Here is a 13,752-nt window from a genome sequence, read left to right as displayed (position 1 = left end):
ATCCACCCTCCTTGGCCTTCCAAAGTTGGGATTACAGGCATGAGCTGACACGCCCAGCCCACTTCAGTTTTTGATGAGACAGAAATGGGAAAATGTAGACTGGTTTACTAATTTATCTTGTGATACAATGTTATTGTAGTATAATATACTATAGACTACCCATTAAAGAACCAGGAAGGATAATCTGCTAGGCTTAAGAAATAAACATTGAATATAAATGTAACTCTCTACCTCATTTATAACATATTGATATATTTTATTACAAAGAAAGTCATACATAAATGATTTGTCCTATTTATCATAATAGGCCACCAGTCACTAGGAGCCAAACTTCATCCACTTAGGTCCTAGGTAGAATGTTTCAATGCATACATATTTATATAAGTTATTAACCTTGTTTCTAACTTTGGCATTGCACATCTCCTTAGTAAAAAAGGCTTACTAGCCCTTAACAAGTCCAGTCCAACAACCATTTTCCTCTGGTCCTCGAGCCGAGACTCAGAGCCAGTTGTTAAACAGACAAATGATTTCATTATAACATGAAAATAGCAAGCCTTGGGCTATTGCAAAAGGCTTTTCAAATGTTGATCTCTAACTTGGAGAAATAGAGGAAAGCAGAAATATAGACGGCTAATTTGTGCTATAACCTGGTCTCATGTCCTGGTAAACTTCCAGTTGCAAAATTTTAAATTTACAAGTAAGAAAGTAAAACAAAGCTTCCTATCGGTGAAAGTGAAAAACAGTCCAGAAGTCTTCTATTCAAAGACAAATTACATTTTTCTTCCCAATAACTTACAGAAAGAAATGGATAGTTAGAAACCCTAAGGGATTCTTTACATAGGGGTCAGAAAAATAGATAAAAACAAACAAAAAAACAAAGCAAGAAAGAACATTGTTAAAAAATCAAATATTCTTTAAAGACGACTGCCCTCTCTTTAAAGGTGAATGCTATATTAAATGGGTAGATGTATCTCTATAACTCATCATGTTTATATGTAAATTCTCTGGCAGATATAAACCCATCTTTGTCTTCATCTTCTTTATCAAAAATATCTTCCACCAAAACATCATGATGACTTTCATTCACCACCGCACCATGTTTTTCAAACTCCTTCTTTAAATATGCTTTAACCTACAAAATAACAGATCTCATTAATAACTCGGATTCATAAGATACCCACACTGAGCCAATCAGTATCACAGACATGGACTAGTAGTTCATTTAACTAAATATACTAACTTCTAAACAACCATTTTATGACATAGTTAAAAAATGACATAATGATAGTTAAAAAATTACAAGAAATTTTTTCCCTTAAAAAAAACTTTTGCTAAACTGCTACAGGAGAAACACAAATATTGCTCAAAGGCAGGGCTGAGTGTGGTGGCTCAGGCCTGTTAACCCAGCTTTTTGGAAGTCAAGGTGGGAAGATCACTTGAGGTCAGGAGTTGGAGACCAGCCTGGCCAACATAATGAAAACCCATCTTCACTAAAATAGGGAAAAAAGTTAGCCAGGCGTGGCGGCATGTTCCTGCAATCCCAGCTACTCAGGAGGCTGAGGCAGTTGAACAGCTTGAACTGGGGAGGCAGACATTGGGTTGAATCGAGATTGTGCTGCTGAACTCCAGCCTGGGCAACAGAGTGAGTCTCTCTCTCTCTCTCTCTCTCTCTCTCTCCATATATATATATGGAGACACACACACATATACACACATATATATACACACACATACATACATACACACACATATATATTACATATATACTGCTTTCTCTTGCTCTCTGTATATATATATATATATATATATATATATATATATATATATATACATTGCTCAAAGGCAAAGATAAAGCTTATGTCATGTACACAATTCTTATATAAGGCTTAAATTATTGGAAAATACCCAATGACAGCATACTACTTGTTGTTAATCTAAATCTAAATTACAGACGTTTCTCTTCTCTCTGTTTTTTTTTTAAAGACAGAATCTTGCTCTGTCACCCAGGCTGGAGTGCAGTGGCACTATCTCGGCCCATTGCAACCTCTGCCTCCCAGGCTCAAGCAGTCCTTCCACCTCAGCCTCCCAGGTGTCTGGGACTAGAGGCATGCACCACCACTTCTGAATAACTTTTATATTTTTTGTAGAGATGGGGTTTCGCAATGTTGCCCAGGCTGGTCTTGAACTCCTGGGCTCAAGCAATCCACCCCCCTTAGCCTCCCAAAGTGCTGAAATTAGAAGCGTGAGCTACTGCACCCCATGGACACTTCTCTCTCTCTCTTTTTTTGAGATGGAGTTTCGCTCTTGTTACCCAGGCTGGAGTGCAATGGCGCGATCTCAGCTCACCGCAACCTCCGCCTCCTGGGTTCAGGCAATTCTCCTGCCTCAGCCTCCTGAGTAGTTGGAATTACAGGCACGCACCACCATGACCAGCTAATTTTTTGTATTTTTAGTAGAGACAGGGTTTCACCATGTTGACCAGGATGGTCTCGATCTCTTGACCTCATGATCCACCTGCCTCGGCCTCCCAAAGTGCTGGGATTACAGGCGTGAGCCACCGCGCTCGGCCGCGGACACTTCTTTTAAAACTAGATTAAATAGTGGCATCTTTGATTTGAATAAATATCTGCAAGTAATGGGCCTTCTGGGTTTGGTTATGATCATGCCGAACTGACTGAGTCCAGTCACAACCTTCCAGTCTCAGAAAGTCAGGCCTGATAAGTACCTAGACTACAATTTTCCATTTTCATTTTTTCTTCTTCTTCCTCTTCTTCTTCTTCTTCTTTTTTTTGAGATAGAGTCTAGCTGTGTCACCCAGGCTGGAGTTCAGTGGTGGGATCTCAGCTAATGGCAACCTCTGCCTCCCAGGTTAAAGCGATTCACCTGCCTCAGCCTTCTTAGTAGCTAAGACTACAGGCCCCTGCCACCAAGCCTGGCTAATTTTCTTACTTTTAGTAGAGATGGGGCTTTCACCATGTTGGCCAGGCACCATGGTGGCCAGGTCTCGAACTCCTCCTAACCTCAGAAGATCTGCCTGCCTTGGCCTCCCAAAGTACTGATTACAGACGTGAGCCACCATGCCTGGCCTCCACTTTCATTTCATTCATATGTTTAAAAACATAAGTATTGTTTTCAATTTCCCACAAGATTCACCACAATGCAAATCAGCCTATATTTTCATTTTTAATCATATCATCTCTCTTCCTTCTGTTTAGACCAGCAATTTCAAATCCTCTCTCCCCCAGCTTCCAAGAAGTATACATATAGTATATACTATTTTTAAGTCAAAGTGATTTCATGTAGTTGCTGAAAAAAGGGATGGGGGAGAGATGATGAAACTATGGACTAATGTAGAATGTATTTAGGATATATTGTTTGAATAAAGCAAAATGACAAAATAGTATGTATCGTTTGCTACCTTTTGTGCAAGAAAGGGGAAAACAAATGTATGTATTTGGATTTGTAGAAAGAAACACTGCTTAGAAACTAATAAAACTGGCCGGGCGCAGTGGCTCACACCTGTAATCCCAGCATTTTGGGAGGCTGAGACAGGCAGATCATGAGGTCAGGAGATCAAGACCATCCTGGCCAACATGGTGAAACCCCATCTCTATTAAAAATACAAAAATTAGCTGGGTGTGGTGGCACGTGCCTGTAGTCCCAGCTACTTGGGAGGCTGAGGCAGGAGAATTGCTTGAACCCGGGAGATAGAGGCTGCAGTGGGCAGAGGCTACAGAGGGCCAATATTGTTCCACTGTACTCCAGCCTGAGCAATAGAGTGAGTCTCTGTCTCAAAAAAAAAAAAAAAGGAAAAAGAAAAGAAATTAATAAAACTCAGCTGAGTGCAGTGGTGCATGCCTGTAAATAGCAAGATCTCATCTCTAAAAAAAAAAAAATAAGCAAAAACAAAGAAATAAAAAAACAGAAAGAAAAAAAGTAATTAATAAAACTGGATGTGGGGCTAACAGAAGAGGATATAAGTAGAAGAAAGACTTTTAAAATTATGTAAGTAATAGAGACAAGGTCTTGCTATGTTGGTGAGTTTGGTCTTGAACTCTTGGCCTCAAGCAATCCTCCCACCTAAGCCTTCCAAATGCTAGGATTACAAGTGTTAGCCACCTTGCCCAGCCAAGACTTTTAAATAAATACCTTTTTGCCAGGTGTGGTGGTTCACGCCTGTAATCCCAGCACTTTGGGAGGCCAAGGCAGGCAGATCATAAGACCAGAAGTTCGAGACCAGCCTGGCCAGCATGGTGAAACCCCATCTCTATTAAAAATACAAAAATTAGCCGGCATCATGGTCCAGCTACTTGGGAGGCTGAGGCAGAATAACTGCTTGAACCCAGGAGGCGGAGGTTGCAGTGAGCCGAGATTGTGCCACGGCACTCCAGCCTGGGCAATAGAACAAGACTCTGTCTCAGGAAAAATAAATAAATAAAAACAAATAATAAAATACCATTTTGTTTTAAACCATGTGACTGTGTTGTATATTCAAAATTATTTAATAAAAGGGAATTCAAATTTATCTTGGATGGAAGAAAACTGGTAACAATATGTTATAAATTTAGTGGCTGTGAATCATGACCCCCTGGTTCATAACAATTTGGCTTATCCAAGACTTAATCATTTCCTGGACAGTAGAATGAAATTGATCAAAGTATAGAAAGGGACTCGATATCTGACTGGCCAGGACAGAATGGAGTGTGAGTAGATAAAAAACATAGGGATAAATATCTACCTCCACTTCTTTCCTCACAGCATCCAGACTAAGACAGATATGTGTAGCAATGGCTGTGAAAGCCTGATTATAAGGAGAAACCTCTTCTTCCTTTTTCTTTACCCAAAGGCTCAGACTTTGATGGAGCTGGAGGTCCTCTGCTGTTGAAAACCCAGGCTGGAGTCTCCTTTCTATGGGGCAACCTGAACAAAACTGAGCATGTAAGTTGCTTGCTGTTAATTGCTAGGAAAGTACTACAAGATGTATTTAATGGTCAGTTTACAGTTTTAACAGAAACTGTACACATGAGATATTTCTCAGGACAGCTAGCTTCTTATACAGTAACTCCAGATAGAAACTGTCTTGGCAAAATGGTTCTTTCAAAGACTCAAGGGTAAGGATAAGATACAGTGGACCCTAAGCATTGGGAAGAAGAAAGCATAAGATTGAATGGTGCTTTTTAAGTCTTAATATATTTCTCTCCAAAACAATAATTTACTATGAAAAAATCCAGTTTCAAAGCATCACTATTTTAAGAAAACTGTTACCTAAATACACTTTTAAATATGTATATTTATTTTAAAAGTGAGTTACAAAACAGAAACAAACAAACATACCAAAAAAAACCCCCAAACAATAACACAAAAAAAAAAGTAGAAAGGGGAGTAGGAAGAAGGAAAGGTCACCTCATCTTTAGAGAGTTTCCAGTCGTCGTTAAGATCCATTTCTTGGAATGATTCATGGGATCTTGGTCCATTTCGAATCTCCAGGAGATCAATATTAAATATCAGTGTACTTTCTGGGGGAATTTTACCTGACATGAGGAGAGAAGGCAGATAGTTTTAAAAGATCCAAAGTTTTAATAGAAAATTATGGTAATGGACAAAGCTTTTTTTTTTTTTTTTTTGAGACAGTTTCGCTCTTGTTACCCAGGCTGGAGAGCAATGGCGCGATCTCGGCTCACTGCCACCTCCGCCTCCTGGGTTCAGGCAATTCTCCTGCCTCAGCCTCCTGAGTAGCTGGGATTACAGGCACACGTCACTATGACCAGCTCATTTTTTGTATTTTTAGTAGAGACGGGGTTTCACCATGTTGACCAGGATGATCTCGATCTCTTGACCTCGTGATCCACCCGCCTCGGCCTCCCAAAGTGCTGGGATTACAGGCTTGAGCCACTGGACAAAGCATTTTTTAACTGCATTAAAGAGCCTTCCTAAGATTGTCATATATGGTGAAAATTATGTATATTATATTTTACTCAAATAAAATGGAGTAAAAGAAGAAATAATATAAACTAGCAGACCAAAAGCATTCTATCTTTGGCTTAGCAGTTAAAGTATAAATATATGTATACACACATGTAACACATATACATACAGAGAGATGTATCTAATGGCTTGGGTATTAAATTTCTAATATAATTAATATATTACATATTATATGTCAAGAAGGACTTAAAGGGTTTTATAAAATTTAGAGTTAAGTATATTACAAGTAGTAAAGTAACTTTTCAGTCAGAAAGTCCTGACCTAGAAATTCATGTAGTATTGCCGTTTCTACCACTGGAAGGCATTTCTACCTACATAATTGAGTGAGCTCTGGTGTCACACTGTCCGGGACTAAAGTTTACATCTGCCCATCTCTAAGCCTCAATTTCCTCATCTATAAAATGCAGACAATAAATTTCCTACCTCAAGAGTCCTTGGAAGGATAAAGGGAGAAAAATCCATGCAAAACACTTAGCATTAAGCTTGACAAATAGTAAACTCTCAAATCATGTTGTTGAGGTATAATTTTCTTACAGGCTTCAAAAATAATGCAGGAAGGTTTAACAATTTCAAAAAGTTAGGCAACACTACCTCTGACATAGAACATTATATATATGTTGAAGACATTTCAAGGGAGGGGAGAAATTAAAATGAATTTCTGAGAAGGGAGATTAAAAATCTTTAAAAGTGAAAAGGGCTTTGTTAAAGTCCCAGGAACCTAAAACAAACAAGCAAAAACACCCATCTGTGGACTATGAACAATTTCAATTTTTTTTATACTTGCTTTTTTAATAACTATATTTAACATAGAGGTCTGGGTAAACATGTTAAGTATTTCTTAGTCATCCTCCCCCCACCCCACATATTTCCATGAAAGAACATTCATAAGTTTCAAAGAGAAGACTTACAAGGTGTGTTGAAGCTTACCATTCCAGATCTAGACAGAGATGCGACATGCACTAGGTTGTTGGCAAAACTTGTATCTTTCCAAAAGAGGCATGCAAGTATGTACTAAAAGACTACAAAATTAGTGTTAAATACAGATTAGAAGAATTAGTTTCATGGCATTCAGTTTGAGGAGATGACTCAAATTTAGATCTCTACTTATTGTGAAGTAAATTTGAGTTAAATATGGTATGAAAAATAGTAATGGACCAATACAATGTACAGTAGTCCCCCCTTGGGTATCTTCCAGGAACCCCATTGGATGCCTGAAACCATGTATAGTACCAAATCCTATATGAACAATGCTTTTCCCTATACATGCATATCTGTGATAAAGTTTAGTTTATAAAATAGGCACAGTAAGAAATTAAAAATAATAGAATAATTACAACAACATATCATAATAAAAGTTATATGAATATGATCTATCTCTCATTCTCAAAATACCTTAATACTTTCAGACTGCAGTTGACCACAGGTAACTAAAACTGTAGAAAGTGAAACCACAGGTAAAGGGGGACTACCGTATATAAATATTAAAGGTGAGACAATAAAGATACAATGAAAAAATTCTCAGCGTCAGAAAAAATTCTCTAGATACTTGATTTTCTTCTCTACAGGGGTTTTTTTTTTTTTGAGATGGAGTTTCACTCTGCCACCAGGCTAGAATGCAGCAGCACGATCTCAGCTCACTGCAACCTCCACCTCCCGGGTTCAAGCAATTCTCCTATCTCAGCCTCCCGAGTAGCTGGGACTACAGGTGTGTGCCACCATGCCCAACTAATTTTTTTTGTATTTTTACTAGAGACAGGGTTTTACCATATTGGTCAGGATGGTCTCGATCTCCTGACCTCGTGATCCACCCGCCTATCTCCCAAAGTGCTGGGATTACAGGTGTGAGCCACTGCACCTGGCCTCTAATGAGGATTATAACTAAAATAAGAATTGAATTTGGTTAGTAAATCTTATCCTATGAACAAGATTTGTATAGCTAGTTCCATTTTGGAATATATAATGCTTCCCACACAGTATCTATTTTCCTTCTCAGGAAATGGGCTGGGAATCTTGACCCCTCACTTTGTCAATGGTTAACCTTAGACGTCAGGATGCTATGAAGTCTATATTTACACTATATCAGAGTGGTTGTCTGTCTGGTTCTGATGACTATTTAAGCATTTTTTTCTTCATTACATAAGTAATACATGCTTATTGTAGAGTTGATGCCCAGATGATAAAACCAAAAATAAATATGATTCCGAGTATCACAGTCTATTGTTAACATTCTTATTTATTTCCTTGTGATTCACTTTCTATGTATATGTACTTTTTCCTATATTTACTATCATATTATAGATATAATAGATTTATTTTCTATTATTATATATTAATTATATCTCACACTTTTGGATATAATTTTAAGAATCTTTGGAAATGCCATTTTAAACAACTGGGCTATATTTTATTTAGCTAAATTCTTATCATTATACTACTTAGGACAGTTCCAATTTTTTGCTATTAGAAACAATGCGGTGATGGACATCCCTATTCACAAATCTTTTTCCAGATATCTAATTATTCCCTTAGGTTAGATTCTAACAAGGGAATTATAGGATAAATGCATATAGACATCTTCAAGTCTCTTTTTTTTTTTTTCTTTTTTGAGATGGAGTCTCTCTCTGTCATCCCGGCTGGAGTACAGTGGCATGATCTTGGCTCATTGCACTCTCTGCCTCCCAGGTTCAAGCAATTCTTCTGCCTCAGCCTCCTGAGTAACTGGGATTATAGGCATATACCACCACATTCAGCTAATTTTGTATTTTTAGTAGAGACAAGGTTTCACCATGTTGGCCAGACTGGTCTCGAATTCCTGACCTCAGGTGATCCACCCTCTTTGGCCTCCCAAAGTGCTGGAATTACAGGCATGAGCCACCACACCTGGCCTCCTGATACATATCACCAAGCAGCTCTTTGGAAAGTTGCAGGGGTTCTCACTTGAACACTAGTGTATATCTCTGCCCTGAAAAACTAGTACAAAAGCTGTCTGGACAAGGTAGTCAGCTTGCTTCTCTGCTTTGTGACACAGGAAAAATTAAATTCATTTCATGTTCACTCTATGATTTTTAAAAATACATTATTAAAAGCTTTATAAATAAATTTTAAAATAGGAATGAAAAGAACTCCCAATAAGAGTTTGCTGTGGGAGACTTAATATTTGTGAAGTTCAACTCATACAATCCACATTTGAAATGCATTCAATGCTTTAATAATCTATATTTCAAATGTTCAACTTGTCCAAACTCTTATGTTAAGGGAACAAACTTTCTGCATTGTTAAAATAAATTGGTGAATTTCAGTTTGGGAGGATGAGAACGTTCTGAAGATGGATAGTGGTGATGGTTCCACAATAATTGTACTGAATTGTGTACTTAAAAATGATTCAAATGAAAACTTTTCTGTATATTTTATCACAATTAAAACAACCCACCATATTGGCGTACAGTATTAACATATCTACATATTCTTTTTTCATTGTTAGCATGGTTGCCCGTTTAGAAATTATGACCTTAAACTGGCCATTTCTTTCTTTTTCTCTCTTTTTTTTTTTTTTTTTTTTTTTGAGATGGAGTCTTGCTCTGTCGCCCAGGCTGGAGTGCAATGGCTCAATCTCGGCTCACCACAGCCTCCACTTCCCAGGTGATTCTCCTGCCTCAGCCTTTTGAGTAGCTGGGATTACAGGCATGCGCTACCATGCCTGGCCAATTTTGTATTTTTAGTAGAGACGGAATTTCTCCATGTTGGTCAGGCTGGTCTTGAATTCCCGATCTCAGAAGATCCACCCGTCTTGGTCTCTCAAAATGCTGGGATTACAGGCCTGAGCCACCACACCTGGCCATTAAACTCGCCATTTCAATTGATAATCAAGACAGTTGCTAAAGGAATACATGCCCCCTGTTAACTTCTAGGAAAAAAAAAAAGTTGTAGTGACTCTAACTTCTGTCTCCTACTCCAGAGAACAACTCTAGTGCTATCATAAGAATAGAAGTGCTATTACCTTTTCCTTCTTTTCCATATCCCAGGGCTGGAGGAATGATGAGCTTTCTCTTCTCTCCTACACACATTCCTTTTAAGCCCTGGTCCCAACCTTTGAGAGCCTCCAGGATGCCCAGGGTAAACCAAATGGGCTGACCATTGTTATGTTTATGACTATGATAAAAAGAAAACACATTGTAACTCTTTATTAACTCTAAGAAAATTTCTTTAGTGCATTTTTCCACCAATAAGTGGTTAAGTTTATTAGTTTAAAAATTAATAATAACAGCTATTCTTTATTTGCACAAATACACCTCCAAGTCAAGTTTATAGGAATTCAATTCGCTGCCCATCTTTCTTGATGCAAATTTCACATACTTGACAGGACTTGAGGAAGACAGAGGAAATAATAAAAACACTTAACAATCATTTGAACATTGGTTGTATGCCAGGAATCATTCTAATTATTTTTTCTCTTAACCCTTACAATAAGCCTATAATGTCAGTACCATTATTACCCCATTGTATAGATGAGGAAACACAGGTTAAGTGTTCTAGTCTTTAAACCTAACTCCAAAGTTCAAGGTCTTAACCGCAAAGTTATGTTTTTCCAGTAAGTCCACGAGGTTGTAGAATAGGCAGAAAATAATGGGAAATGGCTGAGTTTGGGAAGGAGATTGAAAGGCTAAGGAGAATTTACTGCCAACACACGTGGGTCCATATACACACAGATATGGAGAGTCAGAAGCACAGTGTCTTATATCCTGCCTACAGACTTTCCTTAGCTATGGCCTGCTGATGGCTCTAACAGGTAGAAAACGCTGCTTTCATCTCTAAATCAGACCCCAGCCCAGTTCCCTCCTCAGGGGTCTACAATGGGGCTATATAGGAAAGTCTGGAAGAGTGGCCCCTCAAGGACTGGTGTGTTAGTCCATTTTTGTATTGCTGTGAAGAATACTAAAGACTGGGTAACTTATAAAGAAAACGAGGTTTAATGGACTTGCAGTTCCACATGGCTGGGGAGGCCTCACAATCATGGCGGAAGGCAAAGGAGGAGCAAAGGCACATTTTACACAGTAGCAGACAAGAATGAATGTGCAGAGGAACTGCCTTTTATAAAACCATCAGATCTTGTGAGACTTACTATCACAAGAACAGCCTGGGGAAAACCTGCCCCCATGATTCAATTACCTCCTACCAGGCCCCTCCCACAATAGGTGGGGATTATGGGAACTACAATTTAAGATGAGATTTGGGTGGGGACAGAGCTGAACCATATCAACTGGGGAGGAGGGAAATAGAATGTCCTGGCTCATGAGCTGAAGAGAGCCTAACCCAGGAAAACCAACCTGCCTAAGTACTTACTTACAGGGAGGCTTGAGGGCTGAGTAATGCCTGATCCCTACTTAGCTCCCTTTCAGTGCAATAAGAAAAATATTCTATTCAAGGATATCTTGTAGGTGAGAAAAAGAAGTCAGTGTACTAGGCTTCTTGAGTACCATGGTTACTAAATCTAGATAATGCCATCTTTTCCTGTAATTTTGCCCAATGATCAAAGTAACAAAATGACAACTGTAGAAAATTTGGGAAGGCTAGAAAAGAAAAAAAAAAAAAGGAGGAAACATTCTACTACTCATCACTGACTACAATTTTAGCACATTTCTTGTTAGGGCTAAACAATGTACCCCATAGACTATGGTTCTAGAGATGGCAAATGTGCTTACAGACTGATCATTTGATGGTATTTCTTCATGATGCTTACAATTAGAAGCTTCTGACCATTTACATGGATGCTGCATGATAACAGTCCCCTCATCAGATATTAGAACTTAGCAGCAAACTGCTAAATAATATTCCATGGCTACCATCAAAGTCAGAACAGGTTTTTGGTTCAGAGATCTGAAAGAAACCAGGCTCAGTCTAAAAGAGATCAGACTAAAAATAAGACTGTAACTGAGTATCAAAATGCAAATCACATCATTTAATGTCCCCTGTGGCATTCACCTAGTTGACAAGAAGAAAGAGCTGTTGAGAATTCTAAGGCAAGCCATCTTTCTGGAACTTTTTCCCAGGGCTAACAGTTCAGAGAAGAGTGCCATTCATTCTCCCAACCCTCAAGACAGACCAGGTCTGAATGACCAATAAAGCAGTTATTAGAAAACTAGGTCTAGGATGGGCTATGAAGCTTCACTGTTTTAATTCATGTCATTCCCTCTACCTGCAAAATCCTTCCTCCCCTATTTTCCCCCTGGAAACCTCCACCCATCTTCCAAGGCGCATTTCAATTATGGTCTCTGGGGAAGTCTTTCCCTTTCCCCATCCCATGGAGCATAACTACTTCCAGGCCCAGTTATGCTTTGCTAGCACTTTGAATATTCTGTAGTTTATATCACTGCAGTATTTACTCGTCTTCCTCCCACCTGCAGATGGTGTACTGTTAGAGGAAAAGAACCTGCTCCTAGCCATCTTTGCATCTCCAGGGCCTGCCTTGTGACCATCCAATAAGAGTTTGATAGATAGACAGATGAATGGATAGACGAGTATGATTAGAAGCCAAAATTTCTGAATCTCCCTAGCACCAAGCATATGGCTTAACATAAAGGAAATGCTCACTAAATACTTTCATAATGGAATGAATGGAACCAATGCCTAATTGGAAATCATTAGGCTTGTAAACCATTTCCATGTTGCGATTTCTTTGTTTATAGAACAGAAACGATAGTGTAACCATCTGAAAATCCTTCACCTAAACTTCCACAACCACACCCACCTCATCAATGAAGCAAATGACTGAAATCATGATCCTGTGCCTTGACCAAAATATCATCTGTCAGAACAAAAGTTAAGTAGTAGGTCAGTGAAACAGCATCAGTATATCCTTCAACAGGCAAATAAGTGATTGCGTAGTTTGCTTCTGAAGTCGCTATGAAAAGTTTTAGGTGAACATCACCTACACCACGTTAAAAAGGGAATCAAATCATTTTCCCTAAGAAATGGAGTTTGAGGTATGAGAATTCTTTTGAGCTTTTTCTACTTATTGCCCAATTATACACTCAGATATATTTCTGCAATGTTTCAAAGATTCCAATTCTAATTTTTATAATAAAAAAATTAACAGCCTTTTCCAGACCACATGTTTCCAATGACACCTTCCGAGGCCTCGCTCGCTATATAAAACTGGCTTTAAATAATTTCCTTCCCCAAAGAAAGAAATAAGATATTTCGGTTTGTAAAAGAGGTAAAACCAGGTACAAGCCACCTTTCCTGATGGAGAGCTGGCATAAGTGGGTGAATTCTTGATTACTATTTCACCTACGGGGCATTATTACTTACGTAGAGTGAAACAAGGAGCCGTCCTTTTCTAAGTAGCCTTCATAGTGCACCAACATCAAATCCCCTCCTTTGGTCTTGCGATGGCAGATGAATGGTTTCTGGAGAACTTCAATTTTCACTTCTGGTTCAGGGATCAGAGCCCCAATCAAAGAAGTGACGAACAGCGTCAAGACCGTGTTCCACAAGATAAGCCTCATGTTGCTGAAGCAGGAAAGAAGTCCCTACAACAGCAGCGAAAGGGCCCTCAACTTCATAGATTTAAGAGCTTAGTTCAAGGCTTAGGGATACCGGCCTCAGGCAAGTTCAGGACTTCCCCTTGTTAGAAGACGTGGCACATTTACTACTAACTACTTTCTCACGGGGCCCGAACCCACCTTTAAAGAGTTAAGCTCAAATGGAACCGACAGGCTCTTATAACGCTGCAGCCTGGGAAGCACGGCCTCCCATTGGCTTTGCATG

The 13,752-nt window shown here is 38.8% G+C and overlaps 1 protein-coding gene across 1 annotated transcript; it reads right to left on the bottom strand.

The window, feature by feature from the left end:
• Positions 1–235: 235 nt before the first annotated feature.
• On the bottom strand, positions 236–13,679 carry FKBP14 (FKBP prolyl isomerase 14). Its single transcript, XM_002751435.6, has 4 exons — positions 13,294–13,679; positions 9,983–10,134; positions 5,404–5,531; positions 236–1,132 (listed from the first exon to the last, which is right to left on the bottom strand). The coding sequence occupies exons 1-4, from the start codon at positions 13,488–13,490 to the stop codon at positions 974–976; spliced, it is 636 nt and encodes a 211-aa protein (XP_002751481.1). The 5' UTR covers positions 13,491–13,679; the 3' UTR covers positions 236–973.
• Between the last annotated feature and the right edge of the window lie 73 nt (positions 13,680–13,752).

Source organism: Callithrix jacchus, chromosome 11 (genome assembly GCF_049354715.1).
Source record: "Callithrix jacchus isolate 240 chromosome 11, calJac240_pri, whole genome shotgun sequence".
Taxonomy (NCBI): domain Eukaryota; kingdom Metazoa; phylum Chordata; class Mammalia; order Primates; family Cebidae; genus Callithrix; species Callithrix jacchus.
The sequence above is the reverse complement of the archived record's forward strand: the minus strand, read 5'-3'. Positions and strand labels throughout refer to the sequence as shown.